Raw genomic sequence first — 23,994 nt, 5'->3', positions numbered from 1 at the left:
TTCGTAATTCCTGGTTCGATTTTTACTTGGCAAGAACATCCGCTCCCATTCGAGTACTCCGAGTTTTCCAACTGTACATTCAGCCGTCTTTTGGAAGACTTATGTAGGCAGAAGTAGATCTTCCAGGAATATAGAGTACGCGATTCGGTCCCGGGGAAGATGGTTTGTTCGAAGGATGGTTTTCCAGAACAGGGAAATTGTGTGGCAGAAATATTGAATTTGGAGAAGAAAAGAAAATATGGAAACATGGCACAAACATTGGTGGCGTAGGATTTTCAGATTTCTCCGAGTTCTTCTTCCACTGCGAAGGTCGAAATATGAGGTTTCCATTTTTATTGCAAAAATTATGCAAGCGTCCTTTACTACCCTTTGTCGGTCTCATCGCTGGGAATGTGGTAGTTGCCGCGGTTTTTCGCTGGTTGTCCGTCAAAGGGAAGGGTGCGTTTGGCGAGGGTGCCTTATCGTAGCCAGTGTTTGGCAGAAGCCACGCCATCGAGCACCATCGACGAAAGGGGCGCGAAATGGAACTGGCGACATTCACGAGGGCCGAGAGAGATCAAAAGACCCCCGGCTCTCATTACGGTCGTATATAAACGCCCATTAATAATTGTACCGCGCTGTATACTTCTAACTCGATTTCCAAAATCGAGTTTCCCCTGCGTTCTCGTTCATCGACCGAAAATTCCTCTCTTTATTCGATCACGTACAATTCTGTTAAAAATAGATAGTTTCCATTACGCCATGTCTCCGCTTCAGTTGTTTAATTCTCCACTTTTTATATCATATAAAACATAGTTACGTTACGTGACACGTGTAAAGGGATGGAAGTAGCACGAGAAAAATAGTATGAAACCGAGGATACTTTTCCTGAGAGAGAATTATCTCGTTTCAGCAACTGATCCGCTTAACTTGGCGCGCTGGACAAATAATCGCCTTTTATCGGAGCCAGGTTTTAGTGGACTATATATGATCGAAGAATAATAGGATGAGATAATTGATAAAAATAATAATAACAATGAGAATCATCCATTGTTCATCAAGTTCATGTCTCGAAGCTTCTGGGTTGTCATCATTGATATAAAAAAGAGAAGGTAGACTGTCGCCTACGAACTTCTCGTATCGTAGTCGATTCTTTCGAATATGAAGGGTCATTGCGCAATCAATAAATTCGCGACATTCGCATCCCACCGGGCTGATCAAGCCTCCGCATCCCGAGCCTGCGTTTTCCATTTTCCATTCTGTCCTGTGCAAAATTCATTACCGTCCTCAGCCCTCCGAAACGAATAACTCTCGCTTGATTTATTCGTCGAACCGTTCCCGCCCACGATCACATTGTTCCCTCGCGCTGGTGATTTTCCGTACAAGTTGCAATTAGCAGGCTCTGGCTTCCTCGAAATGGATCGAAATCGTACGCGTTCGTACTACACTTATCTTTTGTCAAATTTCATTCCAAAGGAGTCGCGATAAGCCCTCGGGACATTTTGCACCGCGATGGCCTGGCATTTTCGAAACTCCAGCGGTTGTGGGGTTGTTACGCTGTGTCTCGCCGTCACAAGTATTGATCTCGTTGGAGTCGCTGTGTGAATGGGCTACAGCTATCTCACCCTGGATCCTGGGAACGTTGATCTCCTCTCGCACTCTCCGGGCACTTCTTCCGTCGCCTCCTTTCCTTGGTTCCCTCGTCGTGATTCTCTTTTTGGCTCTACACATCGCGTATTTCCATTCCATCTCCATCCATTGTTTCTTGCGTCGGTCTCGTCCTTCTGCTTTTGGCTATGGATCTCTCTTGCCCTTCTTTCGTATTTTTGCGACCTATTTTTATATTTTCTCCACTGTTTCTTTTTGTGGTCCAGTTAATCGTCAATTTCGTGTGCCAAAAAAGTGGGGCTTGAAATAAAAAATTCAAGTCGTACCGTATTCGTTCATCGGTAATTACACCTGTCGTTCGCCACGAGGTCGCGTCGAGTGCTTTCAAGTTTTTCTCGCTCGTTCGCGTGGCTCTTTTTTACGAACGCCCTCCTCTCTTCCTTATCGTCGTCGCTCTCCCCTTTTTCAAAGGACCCTCGCCCACGCGAGACACCGCACTTAAGCTAAAGCACATTAGCATATTTGCTGGACCCTCAATTTTGCTATGCGACACCCGTCCCATGTTAACAACGTTACCCCGCGTAGCCCAAATTAGTTTATCGCAAACACTCTCCGAAAAATTCATTTTCAGAAACAATCCACATTCCGTACAAATCGCAGATAGAATTCTGAACGGTCTCCTGCCTTTTAATACTCTGCGAAAGCGAGCGGTTCATTTTTGTCACAACAAATGTAATAAAAAGAATCGTCGTGAAGCCTTCTTAAAAAGCGTTGCCTCGTAGAATTACAGTTAATTAATGTAAAATGCTTGGCGGAGTTTCCAGGGGACACTTAAAACATGCTTAAGGGAAACGTGGATCTTGCGTGCGCCTTAATTGCGTCATAATTTGAATTAAGTGGAAGACGTCACTTTGTGTACGCTGTAAACGCTCTTCTAAAGAGTTTACGAAGTCGTATAGTTTAGAAACAACTTATCACGAGAATGTACGCAATCATTTACAGATAAGGTTTTTTAATACAGAATATTAATTGACGTAAGGTATTATTTCGCGCGGATTGGGCTTCTGGAACCGACGTAATTCAAATTTCAGTTGGGTAAAAGGGATTGACAACGTCGTTAGCGTTACGACTTTGGGGGGATTAATTACGCAACGCTATGGGGTGAAATGTATTAAATAGGGGGATAATAAGTATTACGAGATTCAGATACATTTATCAATTTAACAGTGGAAACAGTGTTTATAATAAATTTTATTTGAATACAATCAATTCCAATATTCGAACAACTTCAAGATCTAGAAAAGTGATTTCAGTTTTCACATTAGGGATGGGAATTGTTCGTCGAAGGTAACCGGAGATCGAGGTCCACGTGTAACATGAAAAGTTAAGAAATATTTTCTACGTATTAGGTGTCTTGTGACATGACCGATGAACTCCTGCATGGGCGATATAAAGCTGACGATGCACTCGTGGTAACTTGAAAGGATACATTAATTTAATTATTATTTAACCTTCGAATGAAACGTCGATCGTAGGAAACTATCTCCGACCACTAACTTCACGTTTTACCATCGAAGAGTGAAATTGGAATCTAGATACAAAATTCAACTAAAATATAAAATTGAAGTTAATTTTGTTTTCTTCGCCTTCGATTGCTGTTCCTTTTCCTCGGTTGCAGGACGCACCTTGCGCGAGCAACAATGGGGGCTTCGATTTCGACGAGTGTGACGTGTTCGTGGACACAATCAAGCCATTTCTTGGACCCAGATTGGAGAACAGAATCCAATCGGGGCTGGATGCGTTCGTCTCCAACCCAAATCGTTTTCCATGTGTGAACAAATGCCTGGACGAGGTCGCCGCGTGGTTTGACTACTTAGACTCGTTCTGCGCCAAGAATACAGACGTACGAGAAGAAATGATCAAGAAGGCGATCGATTATCTGGTCAAAAACGGCCTGGTGACACACTTAGCGGGTCCTGGCGTTCTTAATAACGGGGTGAATGGAACAGCGTGCCAGGAGCTCGATTCTCTCGAGCAGGATGTCTCGAAGAGCGCGAAGGTCTTGGAGTTCATCAACGAGAAGGACTACTGGTCGTGTCAAAATTGCACGTGAGTGTATCTTTCTTTCGTTAAAGCTTACGACTTTTCAAAACTTTAACAGAACTCGGTCTTTTTACAGAAACACCACTGCGGTCTACACGAGCTTGAAACCAGCTCCAAGAGTCAATACACGGATTTGTAAACGTACGATAGAAAACTACAGCAGCGACCTGGAAGTAGAAGTAGGTTCTATCGCGAAGGGATCTCGAGGACGTAGTAACATACGCGGAAGACATCGTAATCGCCACGTCTGTGGTCAGAGAACACAGAGATCTATAAACACAGGACCATCGGAAACACCAGCCTATCAATTAATCCCCGAATGCACTCTTGGTTCGAGTCACATCTTCCCAGCTCCCCCAAGTCGAAATGCAGTCAGATTCGACGAGATGGGAGCCCAGCCAGGATCAGTGTCCTCGGAAAAGAAGCATACCACGATGTCGTGCGGCTGCAGTCAGACTATTCCACGGAGAACCTCGAAATTAAAAGTCGTCGTTCATAAAACAACGAATACCAGTTCTTCGATGATCCCGAATTCTCCTAAACTAACTAGTCTGTCCATACCCTGCAAGCCTAGCCACCTAATTGTCCGCCTATTCGAGGCAGACCCGTCGTTATCGGACTCTTGCTTGATCTTGATGAAGAGAAAGTTCGAGAACAGCATTCGTAACGCGTGTTCCTGCCTAAACGACATCCTGAAGAGGCTAGACGACGCTGCGATCAAAGAGCTGCGTCTAGGCTGCGAGATACGAAGTGGTCGCATCGATTTGAACCTTCGACGTCCAAGAACGTCCAAGAATCGATTATTCCTGGCTCGTCTTCCGACCTGTCGCACACTTCACAAACGTGACGCGCATCGCAGGGCTGTTGACGAGTGCTCGCAGGTCCAGAGTAGCGAGTTTCTTCTCTCGAAAGACTCTGAGGTCTCCGTTTACTGCAAGGATGCAGCAAGGATCGACGAGAAAGATGGCGAGGGAGAGAAGCAACACGTCACTTTCTACTCACCGTGTTCGAATAACAGCTTGACGGAAGAGTCAGAAAGGAAAGAGAGGAGAGAGAAAGATTCTTATGTGAGGATGATGAGTCGGAAAGAAGTCGACTTCCTGTGGTCTAGGAAAGTGGTGGAACGAGGAAGGAAGGAAGTTGACTTCGTACTGCCTCCTTGTGTCACCAGGGTCCAGGAAAAGGAGAATTCGGGGGTGTCTGGTGACGAGGAAAGCACCCAGGACGAAGAGGGTTGTAAGTTTGGAAACTCTGTTGCTTTTCTTGGAAGAAAAGAAGAGCAAGGCAGAGGATGTCGAGAACCTTGTCAAACCGAACAAGTTGGTAATCAATCTCACGAAGAGGCTTGCGATTGTGTCTTCAGGAACCCACACTTTTCTCTCGAAACAAGAGAAGTGGAAGAACCCTGTCATCATCGACCATTTTATATTCAATTGCCCAAGGAGGTTCGAGACTCCAGAAAGTCACACTTTTCTCTTCAAACAAGAGAACGCCAAGGTAGAGAATTGGAAGAACCCGGTCACCATCAATCATTCGAGTTCCAATTGCACAAGGACGTCTGTAGCGCCAGGAACCCACTTTCTCTTGAAAGAAGAGAAGAAGAATACACACGACTGGCAGAACTTCGTACAATCGATCGCGATGACACAAAGGAAACATGCGTGAATCAAGCGAATGCAGATGTGAAAGCAGAGTCCTCTGATTCGAACTGTGGTTGTTGCACCGACAGTCTGAAGGAGGACTCGCCCAAAGAGGTCTGCAGCCCCCAGCAATGTTTCTGCTACGTTTTTTGTGCAGATAACACGGAACTGGGAGGAAACAGCGAAGGGGCTGATGGCGAGGAGCTGGAAAATTTGGAAGTAAGTCGAGTGGAGAGCGCTCGTTATTGTCGTTCGAGAGAAGACACGTCCAAGTCGAACGGGGAAGATATTTTGAAAGCGAGGGGTGTTTTTCAGACAGAGAGCAGCGTTCAGATGAAAGGAGACGTCTTGGAAACAACCTCTAGATTAGAAAGGAACAGTTTTCGAGAGAATGAGTTGCAAACGAAAGATGATGATTTGGTAAAAAAAAACATTTCGGAAAAACACGAAGAATATAGTTTCGATTCTGTTTGTCCCTCGACTTCCAATATTACCGATACCAAATGTTCCTGCTGCGGCAAAGAGCTTTCAGACTCGGAAGTCATCGACAGTGAACCTGAAAATTTCATTGGTGTCAAGTCCAACAAAACTGTCCCTAATATTAATGGCCTCGACGCGTCGAGTTTACGTTTGGAAGAGAAGAAAGAAGAGGATTCGAAGTTTCAGGCTTCAACCTGTACACCGTCGAGTGCTAACGTGGATGGAGTATCGAATCGTGGACCTCTCAGAACGTTTGTGTTGAAAGGTTCTCCAGGGAAACGTCCAGAAATTGACGATGGCAATCGAAGAGCCGTGTCTACGTCCAGGGTGAATACAGAACCGCTCACGCGTCGATCGGACCCTTCCAGCGACAGGGAGAGCTACTCCGAACGATTACCTTCACCGAAACTGAAGTCGAAGCACTCCACGCGCTTCCGGGCACGGCAGCCATCGTGTTCCACGAAGAATCTGAGGGGATTCGACGTCAAGACCAAAGAAGACACCGTGGGAGATCGTAAATCGAAGGAAGAGAACGATCTACCCGCCTTTTCCCGATGCAGGAGTCGTTTCTGGAGGGGTTCGATCGTTCCTGGGAATCTGTGGTCCTTTCCAACGGCGTCCATCGATCGAATGAAGCACCTGATTCGCAAGAAGCTCCGCAGACTTTTGCTGGAGGAACGGGACAAGGGGACCAGCACGTCCAAGACGTTTCTGAAGAACGAGAGGTATCTCGTAAGTATTTCCAGTGGGAAGCTGAGCGAGGCTCGAAGGAGCTGTCCAGCTGACTCGTGCTCAAATCGATGTCCCTTCACGGCGAGAAACAGAGCCAGAATGGACGAACCAGTGGAGACCTTCGCTGAAAGTGAAGGAAGGAAGAAGGGAAGGAAGAACGACGTTGAGGAAGACAGTGTCGAGAAACGATGTCAGAGAATCGACGTTCAGGGCGATAATGCTAATAAGATCAGGATCTCTGACGCCTTGAGGCACTTGGGCCAAAAGCGTGATTGCAGATCGAGCGATAGACGTGCATCGATCAACGAAAGGACAGCGTCTGCGGTAGCTGAACCAAGGACGAGGATTAGGAAGGCCTTTGGTGGTAATGGCTCCTCTGGGAGACGTTCCTTGGGATCGACACAGCTACTATTCGCTAAAGATGATACGAGACGATGTTCTGGCGATGTCAGCTCGCAGCAAATGGCGGATGGGAGGTTTAGGAGGCAATTCAATGGAGATTTCGATTTTAAACGGAGCTCGAGGAGACCTAGGGACTACTGTGGATGCGAGGGGATAAATAGAAATGCGTCGTGCAACGCGGAAGATGGATTGCGCTTCGACGAATTAGGATCGTTCGAGAAACGTTTGTTGTACTGTAGAGGAAATCGTGACGAGGATTTCGCGGAGTTTCTGGTCGATTACGAGCGATGCATGAGCGACCTCAGCGCAGACTTCAGGGCGAAATTGTTGCAATACGTCGCTCTTTGTAAAAGCGTGAAAGACTCGTTGATAAAGAGGCTACGGTCAGATGACGTTTCCGAGGTCAGCTCGAGCTCCGTATAACAAAGATCGATCGATGACACACATCGATTACTCGATTTTTAACACGATGCACACGTAATTCCTATAGTAAGCAGATACTTTAAAAAGGATCTCTTAAGAAACAGGAATATTTGTTGGAAGAACTCCTGTCAGTCTCAATAAGTCGAAGTTCAATTGCACAAGGAGATTCGTAATTTCAGAAACCCACAGTTTTCTCTCGAAAGAAGCGATTTGTTGATATGTTTACATAAATAAATTTTAAATATAACAGCAAACCAATCTACGAGTTTTAATTAATAGGCTAATATCGAACAAATTTCAACAAAACGCATTCAATTGCGTTAGGAAGGAGTCGATAAAGCACAGACCAGTATTCGAGGAGGAATACTTCCTGCAGGATTCTTGTCACGACGAAATGATAGTGAAATCCGAGTTATTTAAGGCGTGCCGTCCCCGAAGAGATAAAGTATTGTAGACCAACCATTGAGAGCAGCAGCATCCATCCCCGTTGGCCAGATCGATATTTCCTGGCAACCACCGGAGAGGGTGCCCACCCCAGTTACTCTGTGTTTGTAACAATGCAAGTCGGCTCCTAACAGCTAGCGAAAGATTTGAGCCGTGGGTATCCCTGATTTTTTCCCTTATCCCTTTCGATCCCTCGACTTGCCCAAGGGCAATCCCTCGCGAACGCTCGATAGCTCAACAGTATCTGGGCTCCGTTGTTTCAGAATTATTTTCCTCGAGCTGACAATCGTGCACGACGATCTGCAGGTATAAATAAATTTTTTAGCGTAATTGTCTTTGTCATTTAAAATATTCAAGAAGCTTTTAACGTCGAAAACGTTACCAATGAACGGACTTTTACATATAAAGGGTTTTCAAGGATTCTAGGAACTTTTATCACGTTCACTGCCATATCGATTCACATAGAAATGTCTACAGGAATTTGTAATATTTAAAATTTTGCCTCGAGGCAATTGGAAGTTATGGAATCTATAATTTGTCGTATTACGTACTTTTGTATTGTCATAAAAATTTACGAATTCTACCCAGATTTGATTTCGTCGACACTCAGCCCTTAAAATTAATCGTTGAAGTTCTTTAGTGAGAAACTCTGTCACCAATACGTGTGCACCGTGGCGTTCAACGTGTTAATAAAATTCAATCGTTCAAACGAAAAATCAGAATCCTGAACTCTCGTCTCGACAAAACCCTTTACATCGATCTCCATTCGACCAACCATAAGTGCACACGCTAACAGGACATCTTCGCTACGGAGCAGTCAACACGGCCTCAAATTACAACCCTTACATAAGTGATCCCATGACGCGGGGATCCCCACGTTCGACGGTGGTTGCTTCCTCGTTGACGTACGGATGTTAACGTTAACACCGTTACGACTCCTGTTCCCTGCGTAACGTTTTGTTGTTGCAAAATTCTAGGCCGGGGGGTACAAAGCCCCGCCTGGGGTCGATCTAAAGGGGGTTGGAACAGTGCTCGATTGGTCAGTGATATCGATGCGTCGGGACGTGGGAGCCAATGGCGTCGCGACGCCGGGTTGCGCTGACGCCGTGACCAGCAGCCAAGTTCGCGGTACCCCGCCGCCGTGGTAGCCGACGACGACGACGACGACGTTAGGCGACGTCGACGACGTTCTCCGTCGCGTACCCCGCGCGCTACCGCTACCCATTCCGCTCATAACCATATCTGGACTTAATTATTGGTGAGTCGTGCGTTTGTTTCTGCTTATTTTTTCCTCGCACTGTCCGAATTTTCGTGAACGGTATCATTTTTTCGGATTTATTCGTGATTTCTATCTTGGCGTGTTAACCGTCGGTGTAATCGCCGAAGGAATTTTTGTGACCGCGAAAGGACCGATCCAGGAGCGAATTCTAGACACTGGAGTCGATCGAGGGTGGAATTAATGGAGAAGGAATTTCCTGAGCTCGAGAGGTTTGGTCCAGGGAGCTGATTTCTATCCCTATCTTCGATCGTGGGTGGAATTAATGAAGGAGAAATGTCCTGACCTCGAAACGGTTGCCCTAGGAGCTGATTTTTACCTCTACCTTCGATCGTGGGTGGAAGTAGTGGAGAAGGAATTTCTTGACCTCGGGAGTCTTCGTCCAGGAGCTGATTTCTCCCTCTATCTTTGATCGTGGAAGGAATTAATGGAGCAGGAATGTCCTGACCTCGAAAGCTTCGCCTCAAGAGCTGATTTTTTACCTCTGTCTTTGATCGTGGATAGAATAATGGAGTAGAAATTTTCTGAACTCGGAATGGTCGCCCCAGGAACTGAGTTTTACCTTTGCCTGTGATCTCGAGTGTATCGATGAAGAAGGGATGTTCCGACCTCGGGAGGTTTGACTCGGGAGCTGATTTTTGCCTCTACATCTTATCCTGGATGTACAATACTCTCATTGTCGATCGATGAAGAAGGAATTTCAATTAATCCAATCCGTTGTGTCTATATCGAATTACTGTAACCTTTTCGAGTGCGAAAAGTGTGATTCTGTTTAACCATAATCTCATTTCTACCCTGTCGTACAGGACTACTCGACCTTCTTCGATTCTTCGCACTTGCCAGTGATCCTTTGAACGACGAAGTGCGATTCTCAGTGGTTTTCGCTCGTGCGTGAAAGTGAGAAATTCGATGAAAGAATCACCTCGAGAAGTCGTGGCTGTGGATAGACGCAGGGATCCCTTCGCAGTTTGGATCGCGCAAATGACCGAGATCAGAAAAATGTCAGCGACTTTTCGTATTGATCTGCTGGGGACAGCCGACGGGACCTGGGTTCATTCCATTGAGACCTATTTTTCCCCTAAAAACTCTCGATTCCTTGAAATACTCCCTCGAGAATAAAATCGGTATATTTAGCAATTCAATATTCGAAATTGAAATTTTAAAAGATATTTGGATTCAAATAAAATGTTAAAATGCGTCCAAAATTGTTCGTCGTCCCCCCTAATCATTAAAGGAAGTTCTATCCCCCCCCCCCCCCCCGATAAGGATGTGCAACGAGTCCATTAGGCGAAATCAGCCGTTTCCATCTTCGTCGTTCCACCCTAATTCGTTAGCACACGTGCTGTGCATTTTGTGTCTTTTGTCCGTCACGTGCCATTTTAATATCCGACAGCCATTGTCCCTCTTGATACGTCTCTTTGTGGATGGAATCGCCAGTGTGCCAACAATTTCTGCCTCGTGCTCGTATTTGACGACAGAAGTCGCTTTGGCCTTTTCGCTGAAAAATCGTTCTTCACGTATTCTCTAAAATCGAACAAAATAAACGCTCGAGGGAAATCAATAGGAGGGCAATCGATAGGATGGCGATTTGTTGAAATATAGGGTAGTCTGTGACGTCAGTATTTTGTCACTATGCGTCTATATCTCGGAAGAAACACTGTATAGCATTTCTATATTTGGATGTTTAATGTTTTAAGTGGTAATGTAGAAGACAACGTTATTTATTTTATTTTATTTTCTGGGTGCGAGTTCGGTTGCAACCTTCGCGATATCAGGTGATGTTTCGGCGAGAAGCTTAAGTGAAAAGTATGACCTGGAGACAGGAGGCACGTTTCTTCCCGCACTTTTCCATCCCCCTGAAGATGTTCCCCAGAGAGCACGGGGATTAGGGCTGGAGAGACTACCACTCCAAATAAACACCCCTACTCCAGATCTTCCCCTCTTGCCTCGCTGTAGAGAAGGTTTCCGTGCAGGCGCTATCGAGACTCGAAGAAGGAAATACAGTGGGTTCGAATATCTGACCAGCGATAATACTGAAAAATAGGCCAGAGTGGAATTACGAATTATGGTAGAATTCTATTTTCGTGTATCTCGAATTCTGTAGTGTCTTCTTCCTGCTAGGCTTTTCCAAAATGAGAATTTTATTTTTTTAATGAAACACCGATGAAAAATGATGGGGTTTGTGTGTCCACCACACCGACGGGAATATCTTGTAATCCTCCTGTGAAATCACCATCGATATTGTACAGGAAGAAATCAATTTCTGCGAATGACGATTGCCCGTTTGCTTCAGGGGCTGCCGATTACCAGCGCAACCATTTTCGGCCCCAGAGCAACCCCAATAATTGGAAAATGTCCGGAATCGCGGCGGCGGGCCTCGTGGCCTTCGACTCCATCAAGTCCAAAGCGACGCAAAAACTTGCTGGGTAATGTCACGCATGCTCGTACGTCTAATGAGAGACGAAAAATCGTTTAAAGCCACGTTCAACCAGCGCATGCACGTCTGACTATGCGCGTAATTAAACACACATGTCGCACGTGAATGGCTGGTGTAACGTACGCGATTACTATGTGGTTGCCACAAGATGAAAGAGTCGAATTAGAATCTTTGGAAGACGAATACATCTCAAAATAATTAACAGTAGAATAATATTTATTTAAAGCCCGGAAACTTGATCTATTATTTTATATTGTACGAGTAACCTTGTCGACCTTGTAGACTCAGAAGAAGCAATGCTGGCTACGAGGAATTCGAGATGCCCCGCGAGGGTAGCAAAGACAATCAGGGGTTCGAGGGCGAGCGGGCATACAGTAGACAAGGCTCGTTCGAATCATTCCCGGAACACGAAAGACCACCATTGCGTCACATCGACACGTACTGCATGCCAGAATGTCCCTGTTTATCGAAGAGATACACCATCGCAACGTTGGCTTGCTTAGGTAAACTTCAACAAATATCTTTATCGATAACCCAATAATAACCTGCTAATCGTTCGTTTACAGGATTCGTCATTTCGTTTGGCATGAGGTGTAACATGGGCATGGCGAAGCTAGCCATGAAGAACGCCACCGATGGCGACAATAGCACCCTAATGTTCAACTGGACAGTGGGTACGGAGAGTGCCCTCGACTCGTCCTTCTTCTGGGGCTACCTGGTGACCCAAGTACCAGGAGGATTTCTAGCTTCCCTCTATCCAGCGAACAGAATATTCGGCGCCGCCATCGCCGTATCCTCTTTCTTGAACCTCCTGGTACCTGGTGCTCTGAAAGTAGATCCCATCGCCGACATGTGCGTGCAGGTCCTGAAAGGATTGGTGGAGGTGAGATTTTGGTAAGCATTTCGTTAGCTGTTGCTCCAACTATCACTGCTTCTTCTTGGCCAGGGTGTCACGTATCCAGCGTGCCACGGTATTTGGAAGTATTGGGCGCCGCCATTGGAGAGATCGCGATTGGCGACGTTGGCCTTCTGCGGCTCTTACGCCGCCATGGTCATAGGAATGCCTCTCTCCGGTTATTTGAGTCAATGGTTCGGATGGACGGCGTCGTTTTACTTCTACGGTAAGAGTTTCTTTGCTATTTTAATAACACTAATTAAACTCAGTACAAGTTAACAAACGCATTGCACCGATGACGATGAATTCCAGGCATGTGTGGATTGATCTGGTACTGTTTCTGGCTGTGGCTGGCCTTCGAGAAGCCGTCCAAACACCCGTGCATCTCGACGCGCGAGCTTCGCTACATCGAGGACTCTCTCGGCCAAGGACAAGCGCATTTGCCCATACCAACATTCGCCACGACACCGTGGCGGAAGTTCTTGACGTCCATGCCGGTGCACGCCATCATCGTCGCTAATTTCTGCAGATCATGGAATTTCTACCTGCTGGTGCTCTTCCAGGCGCGGTTCATGCACGAGTCCTTTGGCATGCCTCTGGTCGAAGTGAGTCTTGATTTCTTTTTTGGAACATCTTACAAAATTAAGCCAAGTATGTTGAAGAATATTAAAGTAGTAAACTTTTTTATTTTTACATATTAAGGCCTAAAGATTTAGTTGAGTCTCGTACCGATGATCCCTGCTAAGGGTTAAAGAATAAAATTCTCCCCTCGCCAACTACGTCAACCATTACCTTGAAATTTTGTTCGCAGACTGGTGTGATCGGTTCCCTTCCTCACTTGCTGATGACGACGATCGTGCCTTGCGGAGGGTTGCTCGCCGATCACCTCCGCAAACGTGGGATAATGTCGACGACCAATGTCAGGAAGCTGTTCAACTGCGGTGGTTTCGGTATGGAGGCTCTCTTCTTCTTGGTAGTGGCGAACGCGACCACTCACAAGAATGGCACAGCAGCTACCGTCGCTCTCGCGATCGGAGTCGCGTGCAGTGGCTTCGCCATTTCCGGTTTCAACGTCAACCACTTGGATATCGCGCCCAGATACGCCAGTATTTTGATGGGGATGTCGAATGGGATTGGCACAATAGCGGGACTTCTGGTACCCTTCTTCGTGGACAACATCACAGAGAAGAAGGTACCGTGTACAAATATTTATACAGTGGATTTAATTATACAGTATAAAATATAATTTATGCAGTGCATTTAATGTTAATACAAATTTTATTTCTTGGTTCATCAGGACGCTCAGAGTTGGAAGAACGTCTTCATCATTGCTGCGTGCGTGCACATCTTCGGCGTGACCTTTTACGGGATCTTTTGTTCCGGAGAGCTGCAACCATGGGCCGATCCTTCCCTGGAGGAGCAAAAGAGTTGGAATGCTATGGACGAATTTGGCCAAGCGAAACCACCAGTACCGCCACCCCCGAAGACCATGCAGTCCGAATTCATTGTACGTATATTTCTCATACGAATATAAATATGTTTGACGAAAATATCGTAGCGTACCTTCTGTCTTTTTTCAGAAACAACCATCCATGGGTGGAGGTGCCGACGACTGGGACAATTACGAGCAACCACCAGCGGACAATACGTACGCCCAGCAGGATAAACCCGTGATAAGCTACGGATCGACGGAAACGAATAGCAACCCCTTCCACTCGACGAATCCCTTCGTCACCGACGTGAACGCGTCTCTGGTGCAACCACCAGCGACGGACGACTACACGCACGACGTGATGCAGCATCAGCAGTGGAACTAAATTTGTCAATACGGTTGAGAGCATGCGTAAGGAAATCTTCATTTTAAGCTGACGAATTGCTTGGTTGTTGGTCTTCGTTTTTCAACTGCCCCTGGTACTTCCATTCACCTTTAAAACATCCCAGAATTCGTTCCATCCGAGTTATCGAGCTTCCGGTGAATTATAACGAACGTAACGTGTGTCTTCGAGAAAATTTAAGTAGCGAATTTAGTTAGAATTGTTAAACGATACGTGGTTTTTCCGAAGAATGAAGTACCAGGGGAAGAAGATGAGGAATAAGTTCTCGATCATTCGAGGTGCTTCATATTTTGAATTAGAGTACAAGGGGTGGGAATTTCTTTTTCATCGTCATACCTAAGAGTGCAGGGTATAGTGCTGCGAGTCGTCGCGCAGAGAATGAAGCAATTTTTCTAACAAAAATAAGCGCTGGAAGATAACCGTGAACAGCGATGATACGCGAAAGAAAATCAAAGAAAAAGTCTTTTGCGTTGATTATCAGTTTAAGAGAATGAACTTGAAATCGGCCTGAGCACGCCATCCACTGCAAAGATTGCAGGAAAATTGCCTAACGTGAAAGTAATTAGGATAGAGAAACAAAAAAAGAAAAACATTGAAAGTATTATAATTAAGAAGGAAACACTCCGTTATTATTAATTCACGGATTTCTATTATGCAAATAGAGAACCATTCTCGAAGAAACTGTACGCAGATAATAAGCAAGCAGCCAAACCTTCGCAGACAATAATTCCTCGAAGACAATAACGAGAAGGTTTGGGAGAAATAAAACGAATCGGTTCAGCACGATTTGCTGAGACTTTTAGGTATTTTCCATATCGTTCTTCCTTCTTTTTACGCTAATGGCAGAACTCAACGATACGGAACTTTAGAAACATAGCAATAAAATAGAAGGAAACCAATATTGATCATTTAAGATGCCGCTCGTCGAGCGTTTAAGCGACGAAGGAAGGTGCGCGCGCATCGTTCCGAACGGCGTGCATTTTGAAATAGTACAACCGATTGAATCGACGATAAACCAACGCACGGTGAATGGAACGAATTAATTATCGATACGTCAATATTTTCACCACGGGACTAGCGGGTTCCGATAATTAATCCGTCGATCGGAAGACGCGGTTTCCGTGGAACGTTGGGTTAAGGGAAATAAAAAAGAAAAGGAAGAAAACGCGTCGGCACGTTTATCCAGGTACAAGTCGTATCGTAGACGAAGGTTATCCAAGCCTTTCGAGTTTAAATGTAAAAGCACACGGATCCTATAGGAATTCTGAAACGTATGAAAGTATTCGTAAGAAAGTGATAACAAGATGAAAGTATTAGTACGATAAGATGTAAAGTACCGTAGAGCTCTATTTGTTGGGACCTGATTTCTTCGAGTGCGTTCACACCTTGCGCGAAGGATCTTCGATGAAACCTCTGCGTGACCTCTTCAGACACTCCTCCTTTCCGTTCAGTTTGATAGAACTTCCGTTCCACTGATACTCGGTGGCCTTGAACGGACTTTCGAGAACTTTGAAACCGGGAGTCTTGTAGCACAAAATATTACTTATCTCCTATATATAGCAGACAGGAACATTCGTTAATGTCTGAGGGGGTTGAGCGAGATTGACTCGAAATTCCAGGAACGTTTATGTCAATATCGATAGATTAATCGCAGAGAAATATATTGGAACGCTATACCCAGCGATCCTGGGATTATTTGGATGACGACGTCGCACGGTTCGGATGCATCGAGTTCTACCGTACGTATTTGATGAAAGTATATAAATGAAAGTTCGAACGTCAGTTCGTTAATTAGGAAGACACCGCGTTATATACATTGTCCTAGATGTTTGTACTTCGTATTACTACTACATGTATCCTCACACGGACATACACACAGACACACATACACGTACAAACGTATATATATAAATATATATTTCGTTACTATATTCGAATGTTGTCGGTGATACCTGAATCACCGAATCAGGAAACAGGATATGTATAGAGAATGGGGAATGACGGGGTGTCCAATTAATTGCACTGTTTCGCGGGCGAATCGTAAAACAATATAGATGTATATACTCGTACGTTCGAGGAGCGTGCATAGTAAGTCCACACTTGCACAGTCGAACCGTCGATCGATCGTTTCTACGGTTAAAGAATTTCATTTAATTTAACTGCAGAGAAAGTATTAAGGGAGCCGATTAAATTAAAATTTCATTTTCTCTCTTTCGACTTTCCTTTTTGTAAAATGACAATAATAGACGAAGGAGGAAACTGAGGAAATCGTATTCCGAGTTCGAGTGAAATTTCTGGAGCTCTAAAAGATGGAAGTAAACGGGCGAAGGGGTGCAAACTGGGAAACGATCGATCGAGGGTACACTGGGTACATCCAACGTCGAATCATAAAGTTAGGTGAGACACTGCGTACATTATTCGAGCAGCTCTTCTTTTCGTTGCCCGAAAATCCACGAGATTAGTCAATTGACGCGATACCTTTTTAAAAGTTATAGATTCATAATATGAGGTACGTATATAAATATGATTATATATATATATATATATACATATGAGTATATATATATGTATGTGGCCGATATATAATTCTACGCGCGAAGTTAGGTGTTACACAAGTGATTCTTAACAATCTCAACTAATATACATGTACACATACGCATATATATGTACACATCGAGCTCATTTCCTTTTGCAATATATTCCAATCTTTTTCTCGCTGGAATCGTGTTCGTTTAACGATTATTAAATCTTATCGTGGAAGGCTGATTGCTCTTCAGTCTCGATAGTTCGTTCGAGACTGTGAAACGATCGTTCTTCGACTTGTATACGTGCCAGCTTGTCTATGGGATACTTAATGACAAAGACTGCGAGAACGCAGTGATATATTTCATACTCTATTTCATTTCATCGATAATCGTAATTTTTTGGGGGTTTTCGAGACAAGCACGCGAAGAGATATCTTAATTGAAAAGCAATGATTCCTTAATGATACGAATCTCGGTATTTCCATATGTAAATAATATAACGTAATATCGATCGTTTAACTTAACGAATACTATACGACGAAGGGGTTAGTATACAAAGTATCAAATGATATGCATATACAGGGTCAGGTGTAATGTGTAAACTAAAAAAGAGGTTCTGTTTGTTATCTACTGTTGGAATAAAATATTGGCCCAATTTTTCAAGCCTTTGACACAAGTATAAAAAGACGTTTCTAACTGACTCAATTTTCAAGAAACTCGGTCAGTTTTCTCGTGAAATTATTTTTTTTTTTAACTGTGCCACCACTTACGACCTTGTACATGACATACTGCATTATTGTACTATTCCATATACGGATATATATGTATGTATGTATGTATATATCGTTAATGGCAAGGTGTATGACGATCGATACTAATCGTGTGTAATCGAAAACAAGCGTAAAGCTCGGTAAGCGTGTTAACAATTGCTAGAATTTAACGATGCGCTTTGAAATATTTATTTTATGGAGGACAATAATACCTTGTAATATCCCATGCACGTGTTATGACGAAGCAACAAATCCAATTAGTGTTTCTACGCAATCTGTTGTTAGCACTTGTTTAAGGGAACGCGTTAACTCTTCGTTTTTTTATATACATATATATATATATATACATATAAAATAACATTTAAAGGACAGGAGCATAATCAACAAAAGACAATAAACACACACTCCTGACGATGAACGTTGAAAATTACGAAATAATCAAAAGCAACAAAACTTCTTAGTAAAATCTTGAATTTTTTAGATAATCTATTTTTTAAGAAAAGTGTTTCGCTAATTCTAGAAGAAATTATATATAGTCCAGTAACACGAATGTAAGGACTATTAATTTTTTTTTAAGAGTGTAACAGAAGGCTTCGAATTCCGTTACATTGAAGATAATTGACAATATTTTGCTAAAAAAAAAAAAAAAAAGGAGAAAGATTCGTACAATGTATTTTGAACAGATTTATATACACCGTGACGCGAAACGAGGAGTTAACGGTCATACGGCGCGAAACCTATTTCGTCGACGCGAACGCAACGATTTTTTGGATTGTTTTATACAATGGTAGTTCGTTATTACGCTTCGGACATCGTGTTCCCCGCGTTACGTTGCAGCCGTTACGCTTCTGTAATAGTTTGCGCGGGCGTAATGTTGTCGACAATAACCAACGGACGATAATAATAGAGTCACGATTGCTTGCTTGACAATAATCACTGTAATCGTAACGCCAGAGGGGTTGCGCTTAAATCGTACCTTCTCAGGAACTTTCACTATTACGAGGACTATTAATGGGAACCTTGTTTATCGTATTTGCACGTTGATGAGTGAGAAGAAACCAAAGCGAGGTTGAAAAGAATTAAAAATGAAGAGCAGAGAAGAGATCATTCGGGTTACGCAACGTGGCAGACCAGTGAATTTATTTTCTACTTCGGAATTCTTGTCGATTTTGTATACGAAAAAATTTGTATGACTAGCGAGGCAATATTCTCCGATAACAACGCTGTTACTTTACAAAACTGATCGAAGAATTTATGACAGATTAATAACGAACCTCTCACATGGTGGATGATAATTCACTGTGAGTCAGGAACGAGCACGATTTGAGCGCATTCGTCCTGGCACGGACAATAATAGCTAACCTACCTTCCGAATAAGTTCATGTTGCTTTCTTTTGGGGGAAAGCCGGAAATTTCAACGGAAGATCGTTGCATGCGATGTCTGTCATCTCTCGACAGATTTGACACTGGAGTACCGAGCGGAACGACTAAGTCGTTACGTTAACGAAAGAAAAGTCAGGAAAGTTTCCTGATTATGGAGTACGTTTGCAAAACTGGTTCATGGTGGTACCACAACGTTTTTACATTTATGGTGGAGCGGAGTCGGAGTTGTCCCTCGTAAAAAGCCTCGACTGACTATGTATTTTTTGAAACAGTATTTAACTCTGTCGAAGCCTCGGATGAAATACGAAATGAATTTATAGTTAGGAAGGGAGCGGTTAATTGCAGAGAGGGGAAGGGAGAAATTTATGAATGAGTGTCCGCAGTGCTGGTTGCATTTAAGCAGGGAAACGTCGTAACAGCAATGACGGATCAAAACAATGAAACATTAGAGATATACTTGGTTAATGAACGCGCATGAGGTTGTGTGTAATAGAATGTTGAAATATCACACGGAGATTGGATCAGACGAATCAATGAAATACTGAGGTAATGATACATTTAAAACTGACGTGAACGAGCAAGCGAACGAATATTAAAGTAATTGCTGAAATAGCAAAATCTTGAAAGTATATATTAAAAAAATATTAAGGAATTAGCATACTGAGCTACAAAAATATTTAAATACTAAGGTGTACCAATAGTGCAACATTAAACTAATACAGCACTGAGTAAAGAATAAATTACAATAACAAAATACTGTTAATAACGCTGAGGTAACCTCAGAATCGCTGAAAGTACCAGAATCGTGACTCTGCTCTGCCGTTTCGGGAATGGCAAATTCTTTTTTTTTTGTTTTGTTTAATCGTGACTCGCATTACACGTCAACATGACGCTGCGTCGAACCTATTATATTCGTCATTGTATTGAGTACTATTGAGGTAGTGACCGGCCTAACCTAATCCATGTTTATCCATTGTCAGAGCAAGAGGTGGGAGATGGGGGGTTGAACTTGAGGTATACATTCGCTGTAAACACTACAGAGAAATACCTAGGATAAGTTCTAATGCTGTTCGAACAATAATACTGATATATTTATACGAATATATAGCTCCGAGAATAATTTACGACAATAACAAGATACAGGGTGGGCCGTACCGCGTATTCGAGGGTGGACTACAGGAATGTCGAATCTCTTCGTTCATTGCCGCGTCCACTTTTATCGGCGTATCCTGTATCGCTTTAATAACGACTAGCTTTACATATACATATAATCAAAGCTACAGAGTCGTCTACACACAGGGTTTGCCACCCTTACGCATTCTAAACACCGATGGCGTCCGAGAACACTGATTTCAAAATGAAACTAAAGTCTATACGTGAACCTAGGATCCTTATTTACTAGTAGAATATAAATATAATTAAACTGGAGTTTATTAGAAAATGGATATCGTAGCTTCTCGATAGTGGCAACCCTTGTGTACATTATTTACACGATATTAAACACTAAATAGAGGAAAAATGGAAGGTTGCATTTATCTGCGAGTATGATCACTTATTTTTCGTCGGAATCTACGTGTTGAGAGGTGAATGCAGAGGGTTCGTAGCCCGTCTTTACAGAGATGAGAATATTTTAAGATTGCTCAGCAACGCGAAACAATTACAGACAAATTACTAGATTCAGTTACATAGGTTAATCCTCTGCAGTGTGTTAATGTAGCCATAGCTGACATCGAATACAAATTTTATTTCATTTGAATTTGTAAAGTTTATCATGTTTTCGATGAGTTTAGGTGAAATTTCTTTGTTGTAATTGTTGAGTATTATTCCAACTTTTAACGTTATCGTGGAAGAATATATTATGCTAGAATTAATTGTATCTATCATTAAAACAATATGTAACAAACATTCCCCCGACCACTTTACAATTCCAACAACGTACCATTCGAATTGCCCGAATATTTTCTTCGGATACGATTAAGGGACCGTGTATAAGAGATTAGAGATTGTATTAGAGCTGGATACGCTACTGTCTCTGGGCGCAACTGTATATCGCGTGAAATATCTAGACAATGCTTGTATATTGTATCATTTACTCGAAAGGGGAGAAAATATTAACTATCGCTTAAACAAAAGTACGTACAGTCGCGTCGACTATAGCGAATAAGCATCGTATGTAATATACCATATCATTAAATGGTGAATATATATTACATCTAATATACTATATAATTACATGATGAATATACGTTATACACAATATACTATATAATTGTATACCAAAAATATATATTCGCTATGCTCGACTCGACTATAATTAATTTTGTTTCAAACGTCAAGCACTCTACCATTTTCGTTTAAACAAATGAAGGAACCACTGGAAACTCTGTATGTATAAACATAATCTGCATGTACATACACACGTTAGTGTATGTATATACCCATGTGCAACTTGTCACATGTCCCCGTATACATACGCCACACGTGTATCGATAGTTTTCGTCGTTACGTGTACATTTCTTAGGTACGCTAATTAAGATAAACGTGGCCGTGTCGCTCTATTAATCTTGTTTCGCGAGAGGATATGAGTTAATCGGTATCGACAATAACGGAAGACGCTCGCAAATGAAATGAAAGTAATATGTTATAAGGACAATAAAGTAGAAAACGTTTCAGAGATTATACGTACTTGTCTGTATTACGCGAAATCGATTTCACCGTGACACTTTCGTGCTTTCATTTCCCATAGCGTGAACGACACTTTTTGGAGAAAATTGACGTGGAAGTGATACCGCGAATTAGTTGAGAGGATCGATTGTTTGCCACTTCCGTTTCACGCTTCAAGAGACTGTTGATTGTTGCTGATTTATGAAATTTTTACATCTGTCGTTCAAGATATTGTATATATTTATTGCGCTTAGAAATTATTTAAGATTCTTTATCGAGCTGTCACGCTCAGCGTTGAACATGTTTTGTATGTTTAATTCACTTAGAAATTAATGTTATGTTTACGCTTAGAAATTTATGTTACTTGTATCTAACGAGTAATAAACAGTTTCACATTTACACGACAATTTTGATAAGCAAGAGGTGTCGGTCACGTCAGGAGAAAATTACTATTATCGCAAAGCACGAACGTTTTACGATGGGAATATTGAATTCTAAGCTTCTCGTGACTTGTCGTTAGGTATCGAATAGTAGGCTTACGAATTTCTCGTTGATATTATTAAACTTCTGTTCGTGAAACGTTCAAATTGTATCACAAATGTATGCGATCGGTCGAGGAGACTGTTTTGTGTCACGCGAAATAATTTATGAGTAATTCCTCGCGGTACTCGTATTTAGATGGGTGTCCGTACGCATGTGTGTGTGTGCGTGTGTGCGTATGCGCGCGTGTGTGTACATATACATACTTATATATACGTATATATATACGCATATACATATTATAATATAAATTTGATCGATCCTAGTGTATCGAACTGACAATATTAATGTTGATCGGATTTATTGTTTAACGGACAATAACGTATTTGTTAAGGGTATTCGAGAGCTAGAATTACGCGTGAGTCAAAAGAATCTGCTCTTCCGTGCTGTGCATCAAAGTACACGATCTTAGTGTCAACGATCTATCCATGCTCGATCACACTATTCTCATTCTCCAGCTGGGCGCCTTCGATTAGCGCGTGGCCATCGATTCTCGGCACCTTCGAGTGCCATTATCGCGGCGTTGAAGTCTCCTGAGCACTCGCAGTGCTTCCTCTACCTCGCCCTAAATCAACTCTCGTTTTACAAAGAAATTACAAGTTTAACTACCGAAATTTTTCGATTAACGTCTCTGGATAAATTGCCATCTTGGACCTGTTGACTATTTAAACTATAATTTGACTTCAATACTTTGAATCAAACGGCAACGCGTCGATGGCTGACGCCCAGCGTCGGTTCGAATGTCTTAGACAGAAACGTAGGACTCAATTTGTCGCGTGTATCATTGTAAACTGGCGAAACACACATACTCTGTGTCTTGATTCGTTGTTACTTTAACGTTCTTCAGATTCACGATTCGCACCCTCGCGCGGCGTTTTTTCATAATGATCTCCGAGACATGGCAAGAAAAAAAAAAATAGAAAACAGTAATCTATGTACCCGCGGTGGGCATTTTAAAAAAAAAATCTATTTTGACTGTTTGAACGAAAAAAAAATAAAAAAAAAAATACAAAAATAGCGGGCCTGTTCTATATACACACTAGTAGCTGCAAAAAAAAAGTTAGAGCGAAAAATGAATCATTGTTACACGCCGGTAAGGTCTGGTTTGTTAATAATTATTACAACAATAATTATGTAAAATATGTATGTATACTGTAATTTTGAGTGTATTATGTAATTAAAAACAAGAAATACCGATTATTGACAATAAATTCAAAGCCGATCTTTTCAAGTACTCATTTTCTTTCAGAGAAACGGGTTCAAACGCGCGAACGTCCGATTATAGCTTTGTGGCGATTGCTATGCGTCGCTTTCGCAACCATTTCGCATCGCGTAATTTACGTTACGTTAACGTTAGGGCATTTTCATCGGTGACTGTTAATCGGTGTATTTATACGCGCGCGCGTAACATCCTGCTCTTTTTCATTCTTGTGCGCGATGTGCACATAACTGGCCGTAAAAACATGATATTAATAATTAACATCTCGTGGAACAAGCTAGTTTCACCTTCGTATTGTGCTACATTTTCGGGTGGAGCTTTGAGCCGCTATAATTACATTGCAAGGCAGTCTTTTTAGGTTCGTTTAATAATAATCACCTGTTTCTAATTTATTATATTTTTTTCTCAAGAATTTAACGCGGTAAGTGGAATATTTATTATAAATATTCTCTTGGATGCTTCCTCTACCTCGCCCTAAATTTAGACGAAACTTTCTAAAGTATTTTCTATAAATGCGTTTAGACGTGACACAAATACATCAAGTTTCAAAGGAGAGCGGGTAAAGTAAATGGAAGAAATTGAGGAAAAACGAGATGGGCACACTTTTCCGACGCGCACTGTAATTCCGTTTCTTCCGTC

General features: G+C 42.6%; 2 protein-coding genes across 2 annotated transcripts; both read left to right on the top strand.

Moving 5' to 3' along the window:
• Positions 1–3,008: 3,008 nt before the first annotated feature.
• Positions 3,009–7,491, top strand: LOC128884567 (uncharacterized). The gene is made up of 3 exons (XM_054138033.1): positions 3,009–3,059; positions 3,266–3,696; positions 3,767–7,491. Exons 1-3 carry the CDS (start codon positions 3,009–3,011, stop codon positions 7,365–7,367), a joined length of 4,083 nt encoding a protein of 1,360 aa, XP_053994008.1. The 3' UTR covers positions 7,368–7,491.
• Positions 7,492–8,953: 1,462 nt separating this feature from the next.
• Positions 8,954–23,367, top strand: LOC128875522 (vesicular glutamate transporter 1). The gene is made up of 9 exons (XM_054121160.1): positions 8,954–9,069; positions 11,381–11,513; positions 11,807–12,027; positions 12,091–12,407; positions 12,471–12,645; positions 12,732–13,024; positions 13,231–13,611; positions 13,717–13,926; positions 14,000–23,367. The coding sequence occupies exons 2-9, from the start codon at positions 11,440–11,442 to the stop codon at positions 14,234–14,236; spliced, it is 1,908 nt and encodes a 635-aa protein (XP_053977135.1). The 5' UTR covers positions 8,954–9,069; positions 11,381–11,439; the 3' UTR covers positions 14,237–23,367.
• Positions 23,368–23,994: the final 627 nt, after the last annotated feature.

Source organism: Hylaeus volcanicus, chromosome 1 (assembly GCF_026283585.1).
Source record: "Hylaeus volcanicus isolate JK05 chromosome 1, UHH_iyHylVolc1.0_haploid, whole genome shotgun sequence".
NCBI lineage: Eukaryota > Metazoa > Arthropoda > Insecta > Hymenoptera > Colletidae > Hylaeus > Hylaeus volcanicus.
Note: the sequence above shows the minus strand (reverse complement) of the source record. Positions and strands in the feature narration are given on the sequence as shown.

Excerpts from the sequence above, each read along its gene's own strand:
- LOC128875522 (XM_054121160.1), top strand. The coding sequence starts at position 11,440 with ATGTCCGGAATCGCGGCGGCGGGCCTCGTGGCCTTCGACTCCATCAAG. Across the intron at positions 13,025-13,230 it reads TTGGCATGCCTCTGGTCGAA|ACTGGTGTGATCGGTTCCCT; the intron begins GTGAGTCTTGAT and ends TTTTGTTCGCAG. Across the intron at positions 13,927-13,999 it reads CCATGCAGTCCGAATTCATT|AAACAACCATCCATGGGTGG; the intron begins GTACGTATATTT and ends GTCTTTTTTCAG.
- LOC128884567 (XM_054138033.1), top strand. The coding sequence starts at position 3,009 with ATGACCGATGAACTCCTGCATGGGCGATATAAAGCTGACGATGCACTC. Across the intron at positions 3,060-3,265 it reads AAGCTGACGATGCACTCGTG|GACGCACCTTGCGCGAGCAA; the intron begins GTAACTTGAAAG and ends CCTCGGTTGCAG. Across the intron at positions 3,697-3,766 it reads TGGTCGTGTCAAAATTGCAC|AAACACCACTGCGGTCTACA; the intron begins GTGAGTGTATCT and ends GTCTTTTTACAG.